This window comes from Rhamphochromis sp. 'chilingali' (genome assembly GCF_963969265.1).
Source record: "Rhamphochromis sp. 'chilingali' genome assembly, chromosome: 7".
NCBI classification, from domain to species: Eukaryota; Metazoa; Chordata; class Actinopteri; order Cichliformes; family Cichlidae; genus Rhamphochromis; species Rhamphochromis sp. 'chilingali'.
Genome location: NC_137934.1, coordinates 25,629,594 through 25,657,441, shown reverse-complemented (window position 1 = coordinate 25,657,441; position 27,848 = coordinate 25,629,594). Strand labels below are relative to the sequence as shown.

Here is a 27,848-nt window from a genome sequence, read left to right as displayed (position 1 = left end):
TTTCAAAACGTGTGCGCGGCTCCATTTGACATAAAAGTCAAGTTCATATATACACTATATGGAAGAAAGTACCAGGCTACCGACACATTACATCAACAGGAGCCACTCGGTCATCGAAAGCCATGTCATGAAGCTCAAGGTCCACGGTTATGTGTTGATGTTAATGCCAGAGGAGGTTTAGTCAGCGGAGCTTTGCCAGCTTTTACCGTAGCCTCAGCATTCAGCAACTCTGCGCTGTAACTTCACGAGGTACACTTGCTGTGGTTCCTTAACACTTTCACTTTGCAATAAACAGTACATTGCACAATAACTGAAACCAGCCCCCTGAATGAACACTATCTGTAAAGATGTTCCTGCATGAAAATCCCAACCATGCCACATTCTCAGTCACTTAACTCATCATTCTGAGCCATTGTGATGCTTGGTGAACTTAAGTGGGTTGTCTTGATTATGTCTGCCTGAATATATTGAATTTCTGTCATGTTGATCACATAAGTGCACCAACAAGCAGTTGAATAGATGTACAGGGACTAGTGAGTGCTCATGGTCAATTCCTCCAATACAAAGGGCTTCTTTTATCTCCAGGTTGTTAGGTTTTTAGTATCAAAAATGTTAACAGCACTCCAACATTACCCACAAATATTCTCTGGCTCACAGGTTTTTAATTTCCCTCCTCTTCATTATCGTAGAGTAAACACAATAGTGTGAAGAATTTCCTCTTATTCCTCAGTGAGACAGTTAGCACTTGCCAACATAGAGGATTTGCTTGGTTTACAGCTAATATGTCCAGAATTGCACAGCATTCATTTCACACTTGACAGGTGTGCCCTTGAAATGAGTGTAATTCACCTCACACTGTGACTGTCTGGGAGGGGAGGAGCATCTGTAAAGTATTTACTTTTGTTACAGCCTCATTCCAAAAAGGATTCATTTCTCACCTCAAAATTTAACGCAAAAATAATCCATGAATAAAAAGTCCGCTTGAAATTCATCCATATGGATAAAAACTAAAAAACAAAAGCATACCGTGAACAAGTATTACAGTTAAGTACTGACATCCTTTGCCATGACATTCAAAACAACGAGTTTAGCTGAAATGGAGAATTGTAAACTTTCATCACGGTTGCTATGGTGATTGTGTGTAGGCTTTTCAGGTGAAAAATGACTCAATTTTTGAATCAGGCTGACAAAATGTGGAAGAAGTGAAGCACTGTGAATACAGCTACAGATGTCTGGTTTGGAAAAGATTGTTTGGGATAAAAAAAATTACTTTGAAAATGCTGAAGGATGGATTTTAAGTTCTAATAGCTTCTAAAATGATTAAAATCACTTTATTTCTTAATGGAATTGCGATTTAGGGATTTAATAAATTACATTTGGCACTTTTTCCCTAAATATGTAATTAAGAATTTAAGATTTCTAAACGTGTAATATTATATTAAGCTTTACAAATAGTCATACAAAACTGTTGACAAGTCAAACATGCATTCATTAATGGAAATGTTTATTCTAGTAAACAGTACAGACCATATAGAGACCATAGAGATCCTCACTTTTCTAGGTAAACCTCTGTTCTCTACCCGTTGTTCCAAATGTTTTCCTCTATAATTCACTGGTTCGTTTGTTTATGCTGTTAGGACACATATACCAGACATGATACTACAGAGACCGTACACGCACTGTATGCATTTTTATAAAAACAGCGCTGAATAATTTGTCGATAGCAGAGAGAGCAACAACAACAAGAGTTAGAAAAGAAATCAAAGAAATGACGAATGACACAATGAATTCATTTTGCCTGCTTAATATTAAGCATCAGCATTCCAGCAAAGACAGAATTCAGTGGTTTCACACTACAAGAAAACATGAACCATTCTGATAAAATGAACATTAAAACAAAGAAACTGTTAAGCTGTAATTTTGACACTTATCATCAATCATAAGCTGATATTTCTTAACTGCTAACACTGTTGATATTTTAATAACATTTAGTAATTAACATTGTGTTTACTTGTTTTTCCTCAAAATAAAAAAAAGGATTTGCAATAAAAGGCTTTTGATGCTTGGAAGAAAATCAGGTCAGAAGAGTGGCTGGCTGTGGATACATAAATAATTATATTAAAAACATACACAACATATAAAAAATTAGACTTCTTTCAGACTATACATAAAACAACAATAAAAGAAACATATCTATTGCACAATGGAGGTATCTAATGACAAATACAGTATGAACAATGGTACCAGTCTGTTAACAGCAGTACACAGCAGACGGGGTGATTGCAGACACATATCATAGGCGGTCTTTTACAGAAGGACCGAGTATTGAGTGCTGCTAGTTCTTGGTGCTAATGATAATATGCATGTTGTTCCATCTCACCACATACTCTAATTTCAATTGTTTTCAGCACTGGTGCAGAACGTCAGAATCAAACCCATAGAACTGCTGTCCAACCCTACTTCTCAAGGAGTGCGTTGGCATAATCACAGGTCCCTCTGTTTCCTACATGCTGCTAGTTATACTGTGTGAAAATATCACATCCTAGCTTGTTGAAGTATATACACCGCCACAGAATGTCAGCTGTGCTATAAAGATAACGCACCTCTCTGCCCTATAATATACAGAACGAGTCCACGTTTTGCTTTCAAAATTCAGCTGAGCCATCCACATACACACTCAGTCAAAGGACACTCTCTTTAGTTCTGGGAAAAATAAACTTCTATAGCACTTAAGCCAGTGTGGGTTCCACATAGTTACAAGAAGAATAGCAAAAGCTTCAGTCCTCTAGCTGTATCTATACAGACTTCTTTCAGGCTCAGTACCACATGCAAATCTCCCACATTGTGACCTCAGTGGTATCACAGCCTATGTAGAAGTCAAACCAACCATGTCTTTGAACTGTGGCAGGAAGCCGAAAAGTCAAACTCCACCTGTGAGGGGCCAGCTCGAAGGAGACTTGAAACATGAACATTCTTGCTATGATATCACCTTAACGAAGCAGTTAGACTATTATGTCACAATCAGCAGTGACAAGTTTAGAGATGCCCCAAGCAAGAAGCTTAGATCACATTGCTTCTCAAGCTAGTATAGATGAGTTGTTAGGTGACTGCTATTGGAATACATGTTTGATCTGATGTCAATGTGCTGTAAGAATGAAAGAAATCTGGTTAACAAACAAAAGTAACACCACTAGCCACTGTGAAAAACAGGGGCAAACAATTCTGCAGTAAGGTATTGAACATACTGCACCTTTTAGATAATACACATAGCTTTTTATTCAACTTCTAGTATACCACACTATAAGCTTTTTACTCGATAGCAATTAAGTTAACTGTAACGTTTTATAATGCAGTGAGAACAAGTGTGTAGCTGACGACCTGCTGGCGCGTAGAAGCTCATGAACAGTTTTATTTAAACTGAGAAAACGGACGGACACGAGGGGGCTTCTGTCGTTCATGGCAGAGACTTAAAAGCCAACGTGTGTTTTATGACTGAGAAGTAGATGAAAGCAGGTTTATCACATACTAAGGACACCGCTCAGTAACAGCTATAGTAAAAGAAACACTCTTGATGTGTGAACATAACAAAGAAAAGCTGAGAGAGGCAGTTTACACTTCTTACTCGCAGAATCAGGGGTGCATTATCAACCTTAACTTCACTTTTCACTCCTATTTTGGTGAATTCACATTACAAGGATTTATATAATGCTGACCCTCTGGAAAGCAGTTTCAATATGTCTGACATCTGGGAAGAAAAAGACAAACAAATATGCAATGTTGCATCATGAAAGTAACCACATTAGTACCAGCATTTTCTTTTTCAACGTGATGAGTGGAAAAGCAAGTGTAACACTTATTGGAGGTCATTCTGTCATATCACTCAGTTCAGAGCCTTTACACGCCTCCAGCTCGTATTTGGGACCATCCCATCACAGTTTTGGACTGAAATCTGACGCAACCTGAACATTTCAGTACATTTTTTTTATGTATTAAACTTCAAGTTAAGCAGAATGTACGCCAGTGTTTTCTGTTATTAGAAGGAGTTTATATTTTCATTAAATTGCAACAAATCTGAAGTGATTTCAGAATGACTGAAACATTTTTAGGTTCCATCAGATTGCATCCAGTGCAATGTTACAGTATAAAGATCACATCAGTAAGCTTTGCTTTGCACTAACAGCTCAGAAGTTAAGTTCAATGAAATCTGCTTTTATGGGACAGCAAAAGAACAAAATCCAAATAAAAAACAAAACAAAACTCTAGAAACAACGTATTTCTGTCTCCCTTAAGCATTGGTTCATAGTTCAAGTAAAGAGACAACTCCTAAAATAAACAAAGTGAGTTGTTATGGAGCATCAAACTATGTCACATAAGAATTAGCACTCTTCAACATCCAGTTTCCTGCCAGTCAGAAATCTATCTGCAACTTGTGTTTGCCGTTCTGTAGTCACCAACTAAAAACAGTGCTAAAACCATCAGTTTCTACAAAAGAATCAATAAAAAACAGACTAGTTGAAATATGAAAAATGAATTCCCTCATCTTTTATTTCATTTGCTGGATGTGGTATGATATCACATCATTGTGATCAGAGTACAGTTGTCAAGAAGAGGCATAGGCTCTGTCTATATACACCGCAGAGACGGCAAGAAAGCTCTACAGGTCAGTGCAGAGGACTCTACACGATGACCTCACTCATGATAACGGAAAACATATTTTTACAGTACGTTACTCTCACTCCAAAGAATATGTCGATATCCTGACATAGTTATTTTCATTCATTAGGTAGTTATCACATTAGAGGAAACCAATGTAATGCACGCTGCTTCCCTCAGCTTCTGTTACTTTTATGTCTTCATTTTTTTAAACTGAAATGATGAGCCAGAGGAAGGGAGCGTCTGTGATGGGTGGCAAACGTAATACTGAAAAAGAGAAACATATAAGCTACAGACTCAAGGCAGAAGAGTACCAAAGAAAAACAACCCTACTCTGAGTCTCTTCACCCCGCTCTGTATTATTTATTTCTTCATGATAAATAAGCACAACACAAAGTAAAGTGGGTTTTCACATTATGTCACATTTAAACTGGGGACTGAAAGACAAATTCACAAGAGAAGCCATTTAAACTCAGGGACTACAGCACACACCTGAAAAGATAATATTGTCTGTGGTTCCTTGAGGCCTTTTGAATTTCAGTAGTACACAGAAGGAATATTTCACGACAATTTTAACATTACTGTTAAAATTGTTATACAGTGGAACCATTGGATAATAAGGCTCTTGGTATCCCAGATTGCCTGAATCTTTATCTGGTTAAAGTGTTTAATCTCTAAATCCTGATATTTGGAGATATAAGCTCACCTGGAGTCATGAGAAAAAATGAAGCACTGACTTTAGTCTAGCTTGAAACAAAGTGGTTAAATACAGTTTAAAAATACTGTTAATATCGATCTTTTCACTTCTTATCTCAGTCTTTGTTAGTGTAAGTGTCTGGCCTTAAAAGAATATTTAATGAGTATTAGGGCTGGTTATTGTCACTCATTTCTATAATTGATTGACTCAGAAGGTCCAGATTCGATCCCCGATTCAATTCGATTCAGTTTCGACTCAGACAGTCAGAAATATTATAGTTCTGATCATTCATTAATACATGTCCACATTTGTATATCTGTGTATAAAAAGCTGACACTTCATCAAAGGTGTGAGCATCACAGCAGATGCCTTTGTGTCAAAGTAACTGAGGATAAAACACAGAAAAGCATGAAGGAGATTTTCCTGGTCTGGCTTTTTAAAGCAGACAACCGCCTTAAAAATATTCTGCAGTTGAACAAAAACGGAAGAAAACCATGAATCTGCATATAAACATTACCTGACGCTGCTGAAGTGAAGCAGAGCAAAGTTACAGAGAAAAAAAAACAGCGCTGTACATAAAACTGTACATAATGCAGAAAACAGATTTCAGATTGGAAACTGTTCTTGAAATAGAGTGAGAGAGAGAGCCGTGCAGGAAGTGTGATTTTTATCGCAGTGGAAGCAAAACTGTAAAGTAAGAGGGAATTCACGACGATGTGTTTCACACGTGAAGCGTAGTTTTGATCTTTTTTTTGCTGCCTATCAGTGAATTTTGGTCGGAAAGTGGCAAAACCTGCGACTTCAGAATCTGTTTGCTTTCAGCAGCTGACGGCGTGTCTGTGCGCAGATCTTCGGGCGAACGATCCGCGATTTGTGTTTACGTCTTTTCGCGGAATCCGTTCAACTGCTCTCATTTGCTGTTTTGTGGTCGTTGAAGTCATTTTGTGAGCTTTAAGCTGAGATTTTGTTGTTTCTGACAAAATACTTAAAAATAATTAAAAATCGAATCAGGATTTAATGACTCAATATCGCTTTATTCAAACAAAAATCGATTTGAATCGGGGAAATCGATTTTTTAAACCCTCCCCTAATGACTATTACTGAATGAATCCAGTCCTTTCTATAAGCCTCTCTATACCAAATGGGAATTTAAACCTCATTCTATGCATTAGCACTGAATATTAACTGACATACTTACTACATCATGTAATTCTATTAACTAAATGATACAACCAATTTACAAGTCCCTTCTGAGAAGTACAGGGGCAATTTCTTTGCTGCTGATTGTTACAACAAAAGAAAAGGTCATCTGCTCTTCTATTAATGACAGCAAGGTTTGTTTCCATATGGAGAGTGTAGCTTAAAAAACAAAACAAAGAAACATGAAGTGATACAAACTGTCGTGCAGCGATTAGCTAGTCTCCCTAATCGGTAAAACAACATTACCGTGTAGCTACTATGGGGCCTGTACACTCTTTCTACCAAGCAGCTTTCTTTCCACGTCTTTATATTTCAGTTCCCCTTTTCTTCATGTCAGCACCCGTTTTTCAATGATGTTTTGCAACCCACGATTCTGTTTTATTGTTTTTTTCTGTTTGCAGGGCCATCATCCAAACTCGTCTGAAAGTTTCTTGTTCTCTTCCAATCCAATAAAGTCACTGAGTGTGGAGTTCTGTGTGAGTGTGTGCAGTAATTAGTTCAGTGATGTGTTTCATGTCTTAATATTTCAGTCCGTCACCTTTGTCTGCAGGTTAGCCTCACTATGGCTATACAAGTATTCACATGTAGTGGGACCTCCAGGTCATGCATTGGACATCTCTGCTTTACTGAGGGCAATGGCCAGTTCCAGGTCCTCCTGTTCCTGCTGTCTGAGTCTCTTCAGCCGCTCACGTTCTGCACGCTCGCTTTCACGTTTAGCCCATTCTAATTGCTGAGCCTCGTTTCCAAACTGCAAAGAGAAAGATAGAGAGAGTGCGAGAGAGAGCGTTGAGATTTGCAGTATTGTGCAAAAGTCCTGTGCAGTCTTTCATTTCTTTATATTCTGCAAACAAAATGGAAAACAGATGAAGAGATTTATTGAAATGTGGAAACTTACTACAGTATATAAGTCAAAAACAGTTTGTGCAGTTCTAACCAGCTTGAAAGTTAATATTTGGTATGAACACCTTTATTCTTCGATACAGTCTGAACTCTCTTAGGCACCTTTCTTGTCATTTCTTCAAGTAGTCTTAAAGAATAGTTCTTAAAGCTTTCAAAGCTCTCAAAGCTCTGAAATGTGGATGCCAAACTGCTCCAGACTCTGGGGAGGCCAATAAGTGGCTGACAGCATTGATTGTTTTGTGTGTGGGACAGTGTGTGTGTTAATTGTCATGGCGAAAAAAAACTAGCTGTCGCCAATCAGTTGCTTTCCAGATGGCATTTCATTGTGGATCAAAATCTGGTGGTTTTGCAGATAGCTGTAGAAGCTCACAGCTCCTTCTCCCATACTGGCAACCACTTGACTAAAAATTTCAGATCTAGATTAATCAGTCCATCACACACCGTTGCCACTGATTTTCAGTCCATTTCTTGTGCAATTTATCATACATCATGCTTTTATCCCTGTTCTCCTCAAGGGCTCCTAGACAGGCCTCCTTCACTGAGAAGATTTTTGATGAGGCTTCAGTGAATGGATGAACTGAAGAGCCAGATGTAGCCATCGGGTCCTGTGTTTTTTTCCAATTTTTTAAGGACTTGATTTTCAGATACTATTCATCTGCTGTAGACAGTGTATAGGCCTGCCACTTCTTATATAGTTGTCTGTTTGTCTAGTCTCCTCAAATTCTCTGCGCACAATGTGAAGATATGCCAAATTTTCCACTAATAGCATTTTGTTGGTGTCAAAAAGATAATTTATTTCTGTCAAACTGTGTTGTCTGATAGGCTGCTAGTAAAAATTGGAAATGAGTAAAAAAGCAGCAAATGTCCAAAGAAAAACTTTGAAAGACATTCAAGAGGGGCTGAGTAACCCAATAACTTGCTCAAGACCACTTTAAAAAGTGTTGGTCCTTGAAAGCAAAAGATATAGAAATGAGGCACGGCTCAAGACTTTTGCACAATAAGTCCTTGTTTTTGAAACAATTCCTTTTCCACATAACAAGATCAGAGAAGACGTAAGCTGTGGCCAAAAGAACACAGATTTGTCCATCCACATACTTAGACATGTGTCCAGTGTTTAAGTTTGAAGAGTTTCCAGCTTGAACAGTAACAAAGTCAATTATCAAACATATCAAAAATTAGAGGTAATTTAGAACCACTGTCAGATTGAAAACAGGATACTGATGGATACTGATTGGATATTGCACATTCGGTTGGTTTAGTACAGGGGTCAGCAACCTTTCACACCCAAAGAGACATTTGGAGCCGGTTTCCACGCAAACGAAAACACTGGGAGCCGCAAATACTTTTTGACATCTAAAATGAAGATAACACTGTATATATTGTTTTTTACCTTTATGCTTTGTGTGAACAACTAAGGTGTGTTGCTTATGAAATCCTTGAAGTGCTAATGAGAAAATTACATTTTATTTATGTAATTAACACATTTTGAACTCTTAAAGAAATATAACAAAAGGAAAGACACCCAGCTGAACTAAAATGATCCAGCAAACAAAAACTGCTTTGAGCCGCCACCCTCATATCGCCTTTGGGCTTTTGGAGCCTTGACCTGACTTTTAAAAAGTAATTGGAAAAAAAGCACTATGCTGCTGAAAAAAGAAAAATAGATATTTGCAAAATTCTGCCTAAATATGTATTTTACCTGGTTAATGTGTGTGGCGGGGCGTGGTCTGCAGCGCCGCTGCAGGGGAGGCGGACGCACCTGAGCGGCACCCGCAATCACGCCTCGCCGCCTTAACGTCTGTGCTATCTATGCTGTTGTGTTGGTGTGTGTCGGGCTGTGAACTGAAAAGCTACAGCCGGCTGTATGCGTACAGCAACCGTGTGTGAAAAGTGGTCAATAAAGAGATGCTGAAAAGCGTGTTCATGGAAACAGCGTCGGGTCTGCCGTGATATGTTTACAATGGAACTTCTGCTCCTGAACCTCTGCGCACAGCGTCTGCAAATCAGGGCTATACGAAGTCACTTTCATCTTTACGCAGGACTGTAAGCTGTCATCTGTGAGGCGTCAGCGGTGTTTGTCTTTAACATTGTTCACAGTGGAGAACAGCTGTTGACATAATGTGGATCCGAAGATCCATAATTGGTCTACCTGGGGTTGAAAGTCTCGATAAATGCACGGCGTTTCGGCGGGTACACCGGCTTCCGCGAGTGTGACGCTTATTTTGAGTGATGAAAAAATAATAGAATATAATTGTATTTTTATATTTCAAAATCACAATAATCTTCCAATTTAGAACTACAAGTTAAAAAAGAACTAACATAAATAAATTACACTTCAGCTAAATACTTCTAATTTATTTTCCCAAACCACACGGAGTCGCACTATAAGGACTAAAGAGCCGCATGCGGCTCCGGAGCCGCAGGTTGCCGACCCCTGGTTTAGTAGAACTGACATGTATTAGCACTTGGATGCAGAACGATGCAAACATTTGGATGGAGGAACATCTGAACCACTCCAACCACTTAAGATTAAAACCATTTTCTGCTGAGGAGAAGCTTCTCAGTTACCATTTTCACAAACTAAGATTTTACAGAGGTACATCTTAACATCAAGTATTGAAAGCAAAATGTGCAAATTTGGTCTTTCTGGTTAAACTACAGTAAAGAAACAATAGTGAAATAAATCAAGAAGGAGAAGAAGAAATAAGTGGAACTTTAGAGGAGTAAAAATCTCAACTTTGATTTGATGATTCCAGATGAGAGAATTTTCATTGTAGTCTTGTCTAGTCAAAATAAAGTTGATTAGCCTTGAATGTTTGACCATCAGATGATCTGATATCAAGAATAAACCCAGTTGAGATGGTGTAAAACATTTTGACATGCAGATTGAAGAAAATGCATATGTGAGAAGTTTCAGGCGAGTGTGTAAATAGGTGACAAAGGAATACAAACTAGCATATGTGTCCAAACCTTTACCTAGTGATACCATTTTAAAAATCTGCTTGCAGGGTCTACAATAACCTTTAAAAGTAGCGACTCTCTGCCCTTTGTTATATGTATACAGCACTTTTCATATAATAAATTAAAAACAGTTTCTGTATTTTAGTTTAGCAACTAAAGCTCTTGCTATTACTGTACATCTGAAATCCTTGTCTTACTCTTCAACAAATATTCAACAACATTTTCAATAACACTTCCCAAATGATCATTTTATGTGAATGTAATAGTGCTTCTTACCTTGACTTTGTCAGGTCCTGTTAGAGAGTTGGATTATAGAACAGAGAAGTTAATAACCAAAAACACTAAGCTGGTTACACCACACAACAGCAAACAGACAATGTAAATGGATACTGGCCAAGTTTCTGTGCAGTCCATTTTGAAAAACTATTTTTAGCGATTTGTTAGTAATTTATTTTTAGATCAAGTGATTCTACTAGCATTCGAATACTAGACAGTTTATAAAAAATCATATAAAATCAGTAATTCTTAAACTGATAAAAGGTATTGAAGCTAAAGTAAAAAACTAAGACAGATGGACTGTGAAGAAACAGAATGCCAGTGAATCCCTTCAAGCAGGAATGTGTAACACAAAGATCTAAGCAAAGCTTAACAAGACCTCTACAAGAAAAGATGTGACATGCAGAGAGTGAGAGAAAGTAGATGACAAATCTGTATCTGAGTATTTTAAACACCATGTAAATGATGAGTTTTGGCAGATGTAACAGTCATCTACTAAAAGCAAAGTGTGCTATGCCTTTAGTAGATGACTTTTTAAAAAACTATTTTTAATTTAAGAAGGAAGTACAGGTCCTTGTGTTGGTGCTGCAGTTGCCTGATTTTGGAAAAGTGGAAATAAATGTTGTAAATCAAGTAGAACAGTCTAAAGCTAACATACCTTCATGTAAAGGTCCCCTTACCAGAGGGCTGGAATAAAAGTGTTGTCTGTAGTAGATTTAGTATAGTAGTTATACCAATATTAGATCCAAGAACCATTCAAATTTATAATGGTACATCATGGTTCAAATAATGTCTGGATGGCCAAACACCAAATACTTTACAAATTTTATATGAACTGTGATGTTTTTCAGGAGACATATGTCTTAAGTAAAGCGAAGTATTAATCTACAATTTAACGAGTAAAGCTGTGAATGTAGGTTAGGTTGCATTGACAGATCATGAGACACTGTTCTTAGCTGCAGTGTCAGGTTGAAGATAGACATGGAAGTAGATGCATGAGAATAATGAGAAAACCTAAAACAGTAACGGAAGACAAAGACATGCATTACAAGAATAAGCAGTTAATATAAAACACTTATCAAAGTAGTTTAACAAAGGCGGTAACATAGCAGCAAACATCAAGAGTGTGCAGGGCAGACAGACTCAAGAGCTGATAGTTGAGTAGTGATACTGTGGTGTCTCGTGTTCAATAGATAATTCCAACAGAAAATTTGAACTGAGTTGTCAACCAATCTGACAGAAAAGTTATTCCAGGCTTAAAATAGAATAAAAGGTGTTAGGTTATCTGGGGATTTAAAAATGGATTTGTGTTTGTTGTTCTAGTCTCAGTGACTCAATTAATTCAGAGTAACACTCGTGATAAAAACAGATCTACCACAACTGATATAACCCATTTGCCTCTGTGAAGGTCTTGGTAAACCCTGAAAACACCTATGATATTCTTCCTGCCAAAACAAAAAACCACACAAAGTGCTGACACCCTTTCCTGCACAACATGAAATTTAGACTCTCTGCAGTGCAGTTCTGCAAGCCTTACAGTGTCAATACCAAACTGTAATTTCTAAAGCCAGTTTATATAGTGCCATGGCAGAGAGTGGGGTAAATTTAAAGGCTTTGATTATTTGGTACAGTTAAAGTGGGCTTTTGAGATACTTAGATACAGACATAAATAGCTGTTCTGTAATTACACTTTAGTTCTTTTAATTAGAATTTAGATCTTTTCCAACAAAAATGAGGGCTATTAAGGATTCCTTTGATGGCTTCCAACAGTGGCAAACAAAGGTTTATAAGGAAAAACTCAGTTTTGAAAAACCGCAAATATTTTGGGATTTAGCAAGTCTTGTGTCTAGACTCTTCTGGACTCAGACCACAATAAGCCTGGCTTTACAAGATACAATTAACAGAAGAAGTATAACATCAATGTAAAACTAGAAAGTGCATTTTCTGAAGAAACTGCAGTGTGAATGCTTGAATCTGAATGTATGCACTGAAATGAATTAATTGCTGAATTTTGAGTTAAAAATTTTGAATGAGATAAAAAAAAAATCCGAATTTAACCTGAAAACAAAAGTGCTGAACTGCTAAAAGCTGAAGGTTACACAGAAGAAATTGGAAAAAAGCTGAAAATGTTTTAATTGTAAATTAGAAAACCCTAAGAAATGAGAAAAGAACATTTAGAGTCAGAAAACATCTGAATGAATATTAAAAGTTCATATTCTCTGAATCACTGAATGACTAAAATGTGATCCCTCCGCTTGGATCCACACAGTTTAAAAAGTTTAAAAGTCTGAGCTTTGAAAGACACGGTGTTGGAAAGAGAACAACGATGGCGACGTTTTGAGGGTAAAATGATGGCTGTAGAGCAAACACTGTGGACACAGCAGCAGTTGAAAGAGAAGTGTTTAAGATGAATCTTGGCAGAGTGAGAGAGAGCTCGTTAAGCAGGCAGGTGTGAGCCTGGTTGCTATAGTGACTGCACCCAATGGCTCCATACACACGACACAGACATGCGCCTCACTTTTGCTGCTTAAAATGAACAGAAAAGTCAGGCCGAAACAAATTCTTCCCAAATGAAAAGTACATGTCGTATTGACAAAATTCTTTCACCGTGAGCGACAGCCATGTCTAGTCTACCAAATTCTCAGTTTTCATGCCTGTGGAGTTTATTATATGGACGTGGTGACAGTGGAAAGACACCATGCTCTTCTGATTTTCAAACGAACCTTCTGAGCCATTTTAACATTAGAGTCTATGGAAGAGTTGGAGGGAGGAAGCTGTGCATTGGTGACATTTATGAAAGAACCATAACACCTAGTACAATAGTAAACACATTGGATGAAAGAGGACAGCGATGGCTACGTTTTGAGGGTAAAATCATACCTGTAGAGCAAATGCTGTGGACACAGCAGCAGTTTTAAAAAAAGATTTTAAGATAAATTTTTTTGCTCCTCTCACTCTAGCAGTTGAGCTGCCTCACTCTAGCCCCAACATTCCGTCCCATACACACCCATTATAAACTCTGAAACGGGTGAAAAAACATCATGAAACTTAAACTGGAACTGAAGAAAAAGTATAATAGATATTGAAAAGATAAATACAAGTTGAATGGTTGAATGTCTTGTCTTCGTTTTAAAGTTTGAATGGTGGCTCTATGTCAATGTATGTGGAAGTAGATACAGTTTAAAGAGGAGGAAGTTGAATGAGAATTTGAAGGGTCTCCCCATTGAAATACATGGGAAATTTTTGTTGAAAAAAGTTGAATAAAATTAAAAATATAAATGTTAAAAATGAGAAAAATAGAAGCAGTCATGTCCAAAAGAATAGGAATCTAACGGTGTTTGAATGGTTTTTCTAAGTTGAACGGTTTTGAAGGAGATAGAGTACAAAAAACGTCCGGAATAGATAAAATAGAATAAAGATTAGAAGAACAATACTGTGAATGCTTTTCAAGCATTCACACTAACAAGGGTATTCTCAAGCTGACGTCACTGTTTTTCTTATACTTGACATGCTGATTTGGTGAGGTTAAAGTGGAGTTGGTTTCTATAATCCTCTAGTTTTCTTGATTCCCTTGCATACTCCCACACCAATGGGAGGTTGCTGAAGAGGAGAACTTCAGCAACCACTTGCGGCAGAATTTCCGGATTCCAGAGAAGCTGGGGACATTGAGTCCAAATGGACAATGTTTTGCACCTCCATGGTGGTGAAAGGAGCCATCAAGCTGAAGGAGGAGTCCTATTGGGCTTGGATAGCATGTGGAACTCCGGTGACAGCTGCAACCCGGGCAGGAAAAACTTTGGTATGGGACAAGTTCAGTTGACCTGATGACACGCCTCTACAACACTGCTTGGTGATCCGAGGCAGTAACTCTGGATTAGCAGACTGAGGTGGTGGTTCCAATTTTTCAGAAGGGTAAGCGCAGGGTGTGTTCCAACTACAAAGGGATCACAATGCTCAACCTTCCAGGTAAGGTCTATGGCGGAGTAGTGGAAGGGAAAGTTCATTCGTTAGTCTCTTTATCATCTCAGGGATATTTGCGTTTGTGAGTTTGGCCCAAGTCTGCATGTGTTTTGTGAACCGGGGTTAAGGTCAGCTCTTCGTGGTGAAGAGAGAGCTGATGAAAGTGAAACTCTCAATTTAGCTCTCTATGTCCCTTTTCTAACCTGTGGTCATAAGTGATGATACATGCGGCAGAAATAATCTTTTCCGAAAGGTTGTTGGCCTCTCCCTTAGAGAGAGAGGGTAAGAAGTTCAGTCATTCCAGTGGAGCTCAGAATTCAGTGTGCTCACAATGAATAAGTTACCCTAACTTAGCTTTCTTAAAGGTTAAGAAGTGCTCACCCACCCCTACCCATGTTAACTACATTCTACAGTAGTACCATAGAAAGCATTTTGACTAGCTGCATCTCTGTGTGGTGTAGAGGCTGGAGAACTGCGAGTGGAGTGGTGAGGAAAGTGGAGAAAATCATCACAGCTGTCAGCCCTATTTGATCACTGTTCGAATACATATTATGGCAAGAACCATTCAGCTAAGTAAAAAGAAACAAGAGTCCATAATTACTTCAAGAACTGAAGGTCAGTCAGTCGGGAAAATTGGTAAATTGCTGGTGACACTCTTGGGGGTTATTCAAAACTGAAGCCACATTGAACCAGCATGGCTACCACAGCATCCTGCAGCAACATGCCATCCCAACCAGTTTGCGTTTAGTTGGACCGTCATTTATTTTTCAACAGGACAATGACCCAAAACACACCTCCAGGCTGTCTTAGGTCTATTTGACCAAGAAGGAGCATGATGGAGTGCTGCACCAGATAGCCTGGCCTCCACAGTGTGCTTGATACAACACGTCTCATTCACACATACATTCATACAAAGACGTTTGTCTGAGACTTGCTTTCTAGCATTTATACTCCGATGAACGCATCAGGAGCAACTTGGGATGCAATATCTTTCCCAAGGACACTCTGGGGTGTGGACTGGACCACCACCAACCTTCTGATTAGCAAATGACCTGCTGAGCCACACAACCAAATCAAAATGTAATGCTACCACCAGTCTGATTGTCAGAATACAATAAATTCTAACGGGCTGCCCAAAGAGCAATCAGACGAACTGGCTTCTGAAGGTTGCAAGAAATATCGGGCGCATTGTGAAATATATAAGATGGGTATCCATCCATCCATCCATCCATCCATCTATAGTATATATATTAATAGTTTAATCATTCCATTGTTTAATTTAAAAACATGACTTTTTACCCTCTTATTCTAGTGTACCTCCCTTTAAGTACTTGTAAGTAAATATTATTAAATTCTATTTAATTACAGGGAAACTTCACCATTAGTCACAGTTCATATTATATAGTGTTATCACAGCTTTAACTTTCAGCAGCAAGAACACTTCTTTTATTATCTGTTGGTACAACTATTAATTACAATATTCGGGAAAAATTTTTCACCATGAGTGGCAGCAATTTATATGTGTGCATACTGTACTATATGAATGTGGTAACAGTGTAAAGACAGCATGCTCTTAAGATTTTCAGCCACAATTTGGGAGCTGTGAGGTGGTTAAAGAGTCTGTGCATTTATGAGAGAACTGTAATTCCTGTTATACGAAGAATAACAATGGATGACAGAGGACAATGCTAAGGTCATTTTGATGCTTACATTAAGCCTGTAAGGCATATAGATATAACTTTTACGGAGGTATAACTTGTGGATGTTTTTTTAAAGCTGTGAGATGTAAGTAACTATAGTAATATAGTTAATAATAGATCTGACGAATAATAATAAGAGTGCCAGATGAAAGAGGATAATGCTGGCTTTGTTTATTTATGTATTTGCTTTAGATGTATATGTTATACATATAGAGAGAAGATTTCTGCATGAAAGAGAAATTCATTTCTTTATTTCATTTTGAATGTCCATAGTGTCAACATCATTTACAGCTCCTGATAAGCAGCTCTAAATTTTGTTACCAGCTTTTTTTGTACACCTAACACACTGTCAGTCATCAAAGCTATAAAGTCCATCCATATGAAGAATGAAACATGGGGTGAAAGGCTATGTGGGTGTTGTTCATATGGTGAACGAACAACAGCTGTGCTGAATTGCTTTAAAGCTGCTGTTTAAATGGTCCTGAGAAACATACGACACAGTGACAACCATACACACCCAAAGGATGACGGGTTTTTGTCTCATTGGGATTCTAAATTACTGTACACTCTGCTAAGTCTTGTGCTTCAACAGCACTTTTGGCACTCATCAGTCTTCATCAGGATCCTTCCATTGCAGTAAAATGAAACCTTGTAATTGTGGTAGTGTGGCTCTTTGCACTGAGCTGTGACACCTGTTGTGCACACTGACAGTTAAACAGTATCACTCATCTCAACTTACAGAATTGAAGTCTGTAAAACCCAAAGTAGAGCCTTTAGTGGGTTTACTTGATGCTGAGGATGAGACAAAAGGGTCTTTGCCGCTGAATGGGTCTCCCAGGCCCTTTTTACTCTGAAAAGGGTCAATGACCTCGCCACTGAACGGTTTGAAAGGATCACAGGGTTTGGAAGAGTCAGATGAACCAGTCATGTTCACTGGTGTGGTCTTACCTGAAGACATAAAAGAATAAAGGAGGTAAATATCATAAAGAGAAGAGTTTTCCTTTCCAGGTTATTTCACCATCAACATCAAGTTTTAGTTTTGATTTTAAACCACAACAAAAGCTTGCTGACGAAAAACTGATACAAGCAACAGGATCATAGCACTGATATAACTTTGTCATGCGATAAAAATTTGAAGAACTACAAGAAAGTATCATTTAGACAAGCATTTACCTAAGGACTATTAAAAAGATGTCAAAGTGAAAGATAAATTAACTAGGTATACAGGTTGAGTGAAACCTGAGAGATGTCATGACTCATAAAAATGGCCAAGGTCAGATCACAAACAACTATGCTGACAACAAAAGATCTGATTTTGTGTGCTTTTCATAAAACCATGCATATTCAGAATCAGAATCAGAATACTTTATTGATCCCTGGGGGAAATTATTTTTTGTTACAGTGCTCCATTTTAAACCAACATTAAGACAAGACAGACAATACACTAACTAAGAATAGTACAATATATACATATATATACATACATACATACATACATAAGTCACTCATAAATAAATAGTTGGAAAAGAAACATGTGTGTATTAAGAGCTGGTTCACATAGTTCTTCTCATGACCTGCTTAACCTCCAGTGTCACCTCAAAGTTACCTGCCAGCTTTGAAAGCCACACAAGTTTCACATCCACACACAGCACACTATACAATTCAAATCAGGTCCCAGTGCAAACCGTTAACAGTACTACATTCTCAAGAGAACGGAAACACATGAAAACAGCTGTCATAGGAAAAAACACAAGCAAAGGACCACACCCAGTAGACAAAAACCAAAAGTAGTGACCTATAACCCACAAAACGATTTTCAACGGTTTCCTAGTAAATCACGTTGTTACCCAATGCTGGTTCCCCAATTTACCACCTAGATGGACAGACCAGTGCCCATGTTCAGAGAGTATGCATAATCAAAGCTGTTAAACTATACATTTAAGACTAGGGATGATTAGTTTCTTGTTAACTTAGCTCTGTAAAACATCATAATAATGACGCCGGGAGAGTAATTAAAAACATTCTCACACACATTTTTACTTGAAAACAGAAAGCAATTCTTTTTATTGAAATTATTCCATATTTAATTATGTTAACTTACTAGTTGTTTCACTTCTACAGAAATCATTCAGACTAAATATATCTGTTTTCTTAACTTTAAATTCGTTGCATACTAGGATCCTTGCACTGACTATTCAGTATAACTTTTGACTTCCAGAATAAAAAATGCACTGTTGTCCACGAGGACTAAACTATCCAACACTTAACACGATCTTCATTTAAAATGGCAGTTAATCAGTCTCAATAACGCAGTAATGCTAAACCACATGAGCAACCACAAAAACAAACAAAAATGCTAGTAGCAGCAAGGAGTGGAACTTGGGGTGGACAGGGGATCCTGGGAACATTAAGAATTCGTTAACTTGCTGTGGAGGTGCTAAACCACATGCATCACACAACACACACATATACCTTTAGTCCCATTACCCAGATAACCCCTGAGCAGTTATCTGGGTAATGGTGAGTTCATTTCACACTAAACACTGAGCAAAAGTGCACGCCTGGCGATCAGTTATTCCTCTTTCGATAAACTGCATACATGGACGCACACGCACACACACACTTGAGAAACCACAATTATGAGCTCCACCCTGTTTTAAAATATTTTGCTACACTTTTCACATCTAATTTCAATGTTTACCAGAAGATTGTACATGCAACATGCAGCATTTAATGAACCAAAAACAATACAGTAAAAGACAAAGTGACGTAAACACGTGTATTTCGTATTTCACACAAATCTGCCCTCGGTTATATAGTTTACACTTCATTAAGCAATGAAAATAACAGAGAATAAACAGGTGTGAAGACGGGTTAGGTTTAGGATAAGGTAGAAAACGTAAAGACCATTAATTAAATATTTAAAGATATTGTTTAAGAAGTTCATAATATTAATTAATATTGTTAACTTCTTAAATTGCAAAAGAGTTTTGATGCTTTGCCACTGCACACAGCTTGCAGTCTAAAGAATGCCCTTCTCTGAACAACTCACCCACACATAAATACTCGCGTACAAACACATCAAGGAAAGAGAGAGGAAGTATGTCAGGGTGTGTCTGCAAACAACAGGCCAACCAAACCACACATCATGTCTCTTACGACATCACCTTCACATGTTCATGCACACAAACAACACAGCATTTGTAAGCAAGGATGAAATCTACACAAAAACCCAAGACAGTAGATTAAGGTGTCAAAGATAAGAAATGAATCAATAAATGCATTTTTTTCATGAATACTGGAGGTTGTTTTTTTTTTTTAAATCTTTTTAGCTTCATGTATTGTTTATTTACTATCTGCCATTCCTTATAATAAATAGCCCTAACTGATGTTTCTGTATTAAACTGTGTTACCATTTCATATTATATAAACACAATTCATTAGATTTCATTTTATTTTTAATAGTTTAAGCTACTCTTTCTAAATGGCTTTATCAGTGTCACTGCCTGATCCATATTGGAAACTGAATTTCTTGTGTCTCTCATTTGAAAGCGATATTTTTCTTTAAATTTTCCTCTCAAAAGCAATGTTATATGGAACCGTAGGCTAAATTGTACTTGTTTTTTGTAAAGACGTCATCTTTGATTTTAAGGAGGATTGTTTTTATTCCAGGTAATTTCTTCACTGTCTTTTTATGTGTGAAAGAAAGCACGATTTGAAATCATGCCTGATGTTGATAACTAGACAAACGGATGGATAAAATGTGTTTAGTGTGGCTTTAAAAATACAATGCTTGTAAAGTTATGGAGAGCTGTAATTACGGGCATGGCAGTGATGCGGAAATCACACTTAGTAAAACCCCAAATTTATGCTGGTTTGAGATATAGGAGCTAAAGTCCCACTTCCTTTTTGGTGTTCAGCCTCACTCACCACAGTAGATTCTCACAGACATTTTTGTTAGTCTTCACTAAAAGATTCAAATTCTGCCCAGGTGTTCTTTACCAAACGAAAACAGTTCAGGTCAAACACCTACAAATAATAGTATTAACAGTATTCTTGTATAATTCTGGCACCTTTCTAGGCCACCTCAAAAGCCTACACAGTGTGACACTCACCACTGGGTGGTTTGGGTCTGGGGGGAACACTTTTCTTTGGAGGCAGAGCCGGCATGTCATTCTTCCTGCTGAATGGGTCATCCACAAACACTGGCTGGAAAAAATTTGAGAAAAGGAATGTGTCATTTTGAAACAGAATCATCATGCTGAAAAAGAAATACAGGCCATTAGAGTTCTGAGTCTTTACTTCTTAAATATGATTAACAACAGCATCACATGAACACCATCCAGAATTGGAGATTATCTATCGGAATTTCAGGAGTGGGACCACGCCTCCAAACACGCTCCTTCTGGTTGTCAACTATATAGGTTCCCCCAGTTCTGCAAGCTGTTCATTCTCGTTTACGTGCCCCACCCTCCCTCCTTGTTCTCAATTCTTTAACTTCTTCACTCCTATTTAGCACACGGGGATCTGCCAGGCCCGGGAGCCGTCGCCAGTCCCCTTCGATGCCTTCCCCAAACCGCAGCTCAATTCATGTCATGCATACCTACTAAAACGCTGTCAAACCTAAAATGAGGAAGTGGGCCCAGCAAGTGAAATACAGTGGGGCAAAAAAGTATTTAGTCAGCCACCGATTGTGCAAGTTCCCCCACTTAAAATGATGACAGAGGTCAGTAATTTGCACCAGAGGTACACTTCAACTGTGAGAGACAGAATGTGAAAAAAAAAATCCATGAATTCACATGGTAGGATTTGTAAAGAATTTATTCGTAAATTATGGTGGAAAATAAGTATTTGGTCACCTCAAACAAGGAAAATCTCTGGCTCTCACAGACCTGTAACGTCTTCTGTAAGAAGCTTTTCTGTCCCCCACTCGTTACCTGTATGAATGGCACCTGTTTGAACTCATCATCTGTATAAAAGACACCTGTCCACAGCCTCAAACAGTCAGACTCCAAACTCCGCCATGGCCAAGACCAAAGAGCTCTCGAAGGACACCAGGAAAAGTATTGTAGACCTGCACCAGACTGGGAAGAGTGAATCTACAATAGGCAAGCAGCTTGGTGTGAAAAAATCAACTGTGGGAGCAATCATCAGAAAATGGAAGACATACAAGACCACTGATAATCTCCCTCGATCTGGGGCTCCACGCAAGATCTCATCCCGTGGGGTCAAAATGATCATGAGAACGGTGAGCAAAGATCCCAGAACCACAAGGGGGGACCTGGTGAATGACCTGCAGAGAGCTGGGACCAAAGTAACAAAGGTCACCATCAGTAACACACTACAACGGCAGGGAATCAAATCCCGCAGTGCCAGACGTGTTCCGCTGCTGAAGCCAGTGCATGTCCAGGCCCGTCTGAAGTTTGCCAGAGAGCACATGGATGATACAGCAGAGGATTGGGAGAATGTCATGTGGTCAGATGAAACCAAAGTAGAACTTTTTGGTATAAACTCAACTCGTCGTGTTTGGAGGAAGAAGAATACTGAGTTGCATCCCAAGAACACCATACCTACTGTGAAGCATGGGGGTGGAAACATCATGCTATGGGGCTGTTTTTCTGCCAAGGGGACAAGACGACTGATCCGTGTTAAGGACAGAATGAATGGGGACATGTATCGTGAGATTTTGAGCCAGAACCTCCTTCCATCAGTGAGAACTTTGAAGATGAAACGAGGCTGGGTCTTCCAACATGACAATGATCCAAAACACACCGCCCGGGCAACAAAGGAGTGGCTCCGTAAGAAGCATTTGAAAGTCCTGGAGTGGCCTAGCCAGTCTCCAGACCTCAACCCCATAGAAAGTCCGTTTTGCTCGGCGACAGCCCCAAAACATCACTGCTCTCGAGAAGATCTGCATGGAGGAATGGGCCAAAATACCAGCTACTGTGTGTGCAAACCTGGTAAAGACCTATAGTAAACGTTTGACCTCTGTTATTGCCAACAAAGGTTATGTTACAAAGTATTGAGTTGTATTTTTGTTATTGACCAAATACTTATTTTCCACCCTGATTTACGAATAAATTCTTTACAAATCCTACCATGTGGATTCATGGATTTTTTTTTTTCACATTCTGTCTCTCACAGTTGAAGTGTACCTCTGGTGCAAATTACTGACCTCTGTCATCATTTTAGGTGGGGGAACTTGCACAATCGGTGGCTGACTAAATACTTTTTTGCCCCACTGTACATTACTGTGCAAAGGCTTGAACCAACGCTGATGAGGCTTCAGCAATGGGTCAACTGAAGGGCCAGATGCATTTCTCAGGCCTCGTGACACGTATTTGTTAGTTTTCTTCGTATTTCCTAAGGACGTGAGTTTCAGATACTGGTCAGCTTCCTACCAGTATTGGGGTTTTTTTGACCAGCCACTTGTTTTTGTCCTCCACTTTTCCAGTTCCCTAAAGCCAAGGTATGGCAAGTTTTATACAAGTAAAACTGTTGAATCGTTGGGATTCATGAAATTAGGCTAAAGAAATTGGAACAAATGGTGTGTTTTTGTGACAGGCTGCTAATAACCTGCTGACAAAAACATTTCCAAGTGTTATGTGTTGAGTTAGGTCAGTGTTATGTGGCTTAACACATAACACAGACCTACAGAGGAAACACTCCTCTGAAATTCATCAGGTACAAGACTGAAACTCGACTGAAAATAAGGGGAAAACTAAAAAAAAGAAAAAGAAATAGTTTAAGGCTTCAAAAAGCCTGGAAAACTATTGTTAAAACCACTTAAAGAGATCAAACAAAGTCTGGAAGAAAATATAAAGGAATGAGCGATAGCTAATTTAAATTCAATTTCAAATCAGTTTTATTCATATAAGGTGCTTTATATTGTAAAGACCCTACAATAATATAAAAAACAGAGAAAACCACAATAATCATATGATTATTATGATATGTTATTGTATGTATGCCTTCTGATGATACTGCCTAAGGGAAGCATGTGTAATGTAAATGTAATGGAAACTGTGGAATAACTAACCTTAGTGTGTAAACAAACATAAACAAACTGAAGTCTATATTAGAGTCTCAATATCAATGGTACTGAAAGTAGCTGTACATAATGATACGTCTGTGGGTTAAAAAATGCTTGGCTCAACAGAGTTCTGACCTTCTGTCAGCCTGGCTGCAGTGCTGAAGGAAAACTTTGTTGTTTTCTTCGATCAGTGATGAATTGTAAGTTCAAGCTTTACAGAGGGCTTTTTTATTGTCTGAAACAGAACAAGACTTGTTCTAAATCAGATAAAAAGTCTGAGAAATCAGTTGATGATAGATAAAAAATAAAACTGGCTGTTGAGTTTTCCGAATAAAGTGGACAAGGAAAAGCATCAGGCTTTCAAATAAATTATTCTAGTAGTGTGCTTTGGATGAACAAACACCACTGTGCATTGTAATAGGAATGGAGAGAGCCAACACCCATAAGGGAAGCACAGTACTGTTTAATTTATAAAAAGTTTACAAAAGCTATCACTAAAAAATTTAAAAAAAAAACCTGGCAGCTGCCGGTTCTACCCCCTCAGCCTCCTAGTAGACACACTTATGGTATCAATTTAAAAATCCTAAGCTACTTGAGTAATCACATTCACAAGATTGACAGAAAACTTGAAAAATGTTCACTTTTACCATTACAATACAGCATTATTGTAATGGTTTAATTGATTGATTTAATTTTGTCAATATGTTTTCTTTCAGAGCCCATGTAATGAGTGGGATCTGGATATATTTGGTAGAGGGTTTATTTTCAAGATCAGGTTCACCTCCCATACCTTCTGGTAGTCTGGAAGCCAGGTGGCCCTTCCTTCAAAAGGGTCTCTGGACTTCGACATGTGGCTGAAGTCTGCAAATCCAACAGAAGTGTTACTGCTGTTGAATGAACTGCTGCCAAACGGGTCCAGTGTGCCAAAGAGGTCTGAAAATGACACAGTTACACTGAATTTATATCAACAATCTCAATGTACCTGGAAGTATTAGGTAGGGCTGGGATCACATATTTCCAGATTTTCTATATCTGCCAGGATACCGTTCACACTGTTATAAAATTTTATTGATGCTCCACATTCCCAGTTTACATTAACTACCTTAACCTTTTTTCAAAGCCATCATCAGGTTAAATTGCTTTGTTAAGATGAATAGATTTAGAATGAAGAAATCATGCTGTGTTGCAGTCTAGATTTTCAGGTTTAATTAAAAGGGTTTAACAGAAATATGTTTCCCAGTCACCTGCCTCCTAGATCAATCTGATTTGTTGTCAGTATGTTGTTGATAGTACATATCAACAGGAATTTTCAAAAATATGAATATAAAATGTAAATGCTAAAGAAACTCAAGTCTGCACAGCACCAGAAAAGCTTTCAACTTTCTGATAAAATAGAAAGATAGAAGTAATAGAGAAGGAATAGAAGGGCATACAAAACCAGGCAGTCATATCATAGGTAGACTGTAAGTGGAATTAGTCACTAGTCTTTACTCATAATGTGAAAAAGCAGGATGAATTCTGAAATTTGCGTGAAAAGGGAAAGACCATCTCTGAATCGAGGAGGGGGCCTAAGGGTACATCTGTCACCATCTTACAATGCTGTGATTGAAGCCATTCCCTAACTCTGCGAATGGTACAGAGAGTACCATTGATCAGTGGGATTAAATCTGAGTTATTAAGTGGACTTAGAGCATTGGGTAAGCAACATGACACATCTTCTGTACAACCTGGGTTTTAATAGGCAAATTAACATGGTGCTCTTCAGCTAAGTAAATAAGTGTGGTGAGAGGCTCAATTTGCTTCAATCACTGTGACAGTCAACTTGACCCATAGAACAAGCATGTTTGTATAGACTACACTCATATCTCAGCAGAGAACACACAGTTTACTGAAACAGGTCCAATGGATTCATAAAGGTTTGTTAAAACATGTTTGTGTCAAAAACAAACACTAAACTGAAAAAAATTCCAAAATTGACTCTAAGCTAAACTCAAAATAGAGCTTAGGTCTGCTGTACAATGGTGTATCTGGCCAAAACTGTCCTTTTTGGATATTATACAGCACAGAGAATAACAAGTTCTTTTATTCTGTGGTTACAAAAACTACACGATGTCCAAAGCTATTGAGGAGGAAGTATTAAATCATACCTGATCCTTTAGGTTTTTGATGGCTTGAAGAAAATGGGTCACTGCTTGTGAAGGTAGTAGGTTGCTGCATAAAACAGAAATGAGAGAAATATATACAAAAGAATACAACGTTAATTGAAAATGTATTCTAACTACAATGTTTATTGAGGGGGTTTTCCATGTACTTATTAATGCATTAATTATTATTGGTCTTTTTGTTTGTTTATAATGCTGGAGTAAACTCTACAGTGGGTGCAACTGAACCAGAAATCTCCGAGGTTCTTATGGAAACCTTCAATCTAAATGAAAATATAAATTAATATAAATTGACTGTTGTTTGTATTGACGATTGTAAAAACTGAGATCTAACGCTAAAATAGAAACAGAGGGAGCAAACTAAACATTCTGATCCCTTCTTGGGATAACCAGATATACATTACAAATCCACCTTTGAATCTCAACAAGTACCTTGGAGGGTAAAGTGGCACTTTTACTGAAAGGGTCTGGACTGGAGAAGGGATCCATCTTTGTGGTTTTCTTGAAGAAGTCTTCTGATGAAGCCTTGAATGGATCTGTCTCTTTGAAGGGGTCTCCTCCAAATGGATCTACAGCAGAAATGAACTTGAGCTACTTAAACTCTGTTTCTTAAAACTTTCATTGACCAGAGACATATGCATGTGGTACAACATATACAGTTTTGTCCTGCTGAAACATGCACAATCTGCAGTGCTCAGACAGAAGAGTTGAGGGGCCAGCTTCACTGTGGCTGTCGGATGGGTACACCAGGGACATTTCCGTGGTGAATTAACTATGGCAGCTTCCATTCGCACCATCCAGCTCCAGATACAGTGCAGAGCCAGGCACAGTGATGTGTGTAGCCACTTGTGGGAACGTGGTTTTTGACTGTCATGGCAGCCTGTAGCTTCTCTGCTGCACAGTGAAGCTCGGGAAAAAAGCGAGTCCCGTTGTATTGGCCAGCTACCGCAGTGCATGCATGCGGATTCCCTACAACCCAACCAGAATTCTGCCTCCCTCAGATTTCTTTCTTTCTTTCTTCCTTTCTTTTGTTCTTTCTTTATTTCAATCAATCCATCATTCCCAGCCACCACAATGGGCAAGACCAATGAGCTGCCAAAGGATGATAGGGACAAGACTGAAGACTTGGTAAACAAGACCATCAGCAAGAAGTTTGAAGAGAAGGGGAAAGCTGTTGATGTGGTTATTTGGAAACGAACGAAACATAAGATTATCATCAATTGCCCTCAGTCTGGAGCTTTGTGCAATATGTTGCCTCATGGTGTGAGGATGATCATTTGACAGGTATTGGATCAGCCCAAAACTGCATGGGAGGAGCTTCTTAATGATCTGAAGGCAACTGGGACCTCAGTCTCCAAAAAACACCTCTGGTAAGACACTACAATGTAATGGATTGAAGTCTTGCTGACTATGACCCCTAGAACACCATCCCCATGGAGTTGGAAACATGCCTTGGGGTTGTTTCTGTCCTAAGGGTACAGGACTTGACCACATTAAGGGGCCAGTGGACAAGGTCCTGTATCCCCTTTCCTCAGACGGAACACTGCAGATGGGTCTTCCAACATTATGCAACTAGCTAGTCTCCAGACCTCTAGCCTCTATCTGTGGAGGGAGCTAAAACTTTGAGTTGCCAAGCTGCAGTCACGAAACCGCAAGGATTTAGAGAGTAGTACGTCATGTTTTGCTTTGGGATACTTACTTCATTCAATGACTCATACAAAAAAAATTTATAACTTTTGTGTAACGTTTTTTTCCTGGAGTATTGCCTGATATTCTAAGTGTCAATAGTAGCAAGTTCTTTAATATTTATATGCATATTTATATTAATACCTCTGTTTCTATACTCATTTTATATGAGTGCTTGATGTTTGCTGCTATCACGACTCAATTTCCCTCTGGGATTAATAAAGCCTCTCTGATTCTGAACAAAGATTAGAGAGTGTTCATTCTTTTGCAAGTGTGAAAGTTACAAATTGACCAGGGGCTCAAATATGTTTTTTAACCCACTGTATGGCTAAGTCTAGCCAAGTGTAAACAAAAGCATCAGCAGATAGGCATCATAAAAACATCAAACCAAAGCATGGACCAAAAGGTCAAAACAAACACAGTAAGTATTCCAAGAAGTACTTGGAAAGAGCTCTGAGTAAGTAAATATAATCAATGAGTTGGGAGGTTGTTTTGGGATTTTTTTTTTTTTTTTTTATTGAGGTAGTCTCTCTATGTTTAAAAACCTATAAGAAATGCAAACGGCTTACAAAAAAGTGCTTCTATGAGGGTTGTGGTGGGAATGTAATTTGTGTTTCTGC

At 38.3% G+C, this 27,848-nt stretch overlaps 1 protein-coding gene across 6 annotated transcripts in view; it reads right to left on the bottom strand.

Annotated features, from left to right (window-relative positions):
- Nucleotides 1-1,788: 1,788 nt before the first annotated feature.
- Nucleotides 1,789-27,848, bottom strand: part of eps15l1a (epidermal growth factor receptor pathway substrate 15-like 1a) — a 57,467-nt gene continuing 31,407 nt past the window's right edge. For 4 of the 6 annotated variants that reach the window (XM_080887342.1, XM_080887345.1, XM_080887343.1 and 1 more), the window contains 6 exons: nt 25,975-26,111; nt 25,528-25,591; nt 24,171-24,313; nt 20,463-20,556; nt 17,087-17,295; nt 1,789-7,298 (listed from right to left, as the gene is read on the bottom strand). In XM_080887342.1, coding sequence (XP_080743468.1) covers nt 7,152-7,298; nt 17,087-17,295; nt 20,463-20,556; nt 24,171-24,313; nt 25,528-25,591; nt 25,975-26,111 — 794 coding nt within the window. In that variant the 3' untranslated portion in view covers nt 1,789-7,151. Of the gene's footprint in view, nt 7,299-10,687; nt 10,705-17,086; nt 17,296-20,462; nt 20,557-24,170; nt 24,314-25,527; nt 25,592-25,974; nt 26,112-27,848 lie in introns of all 6 variants that reach the window. The other 2 variants (XM_080887347.1, XM_080887344.1) reach the window with 2 other exon arrangements.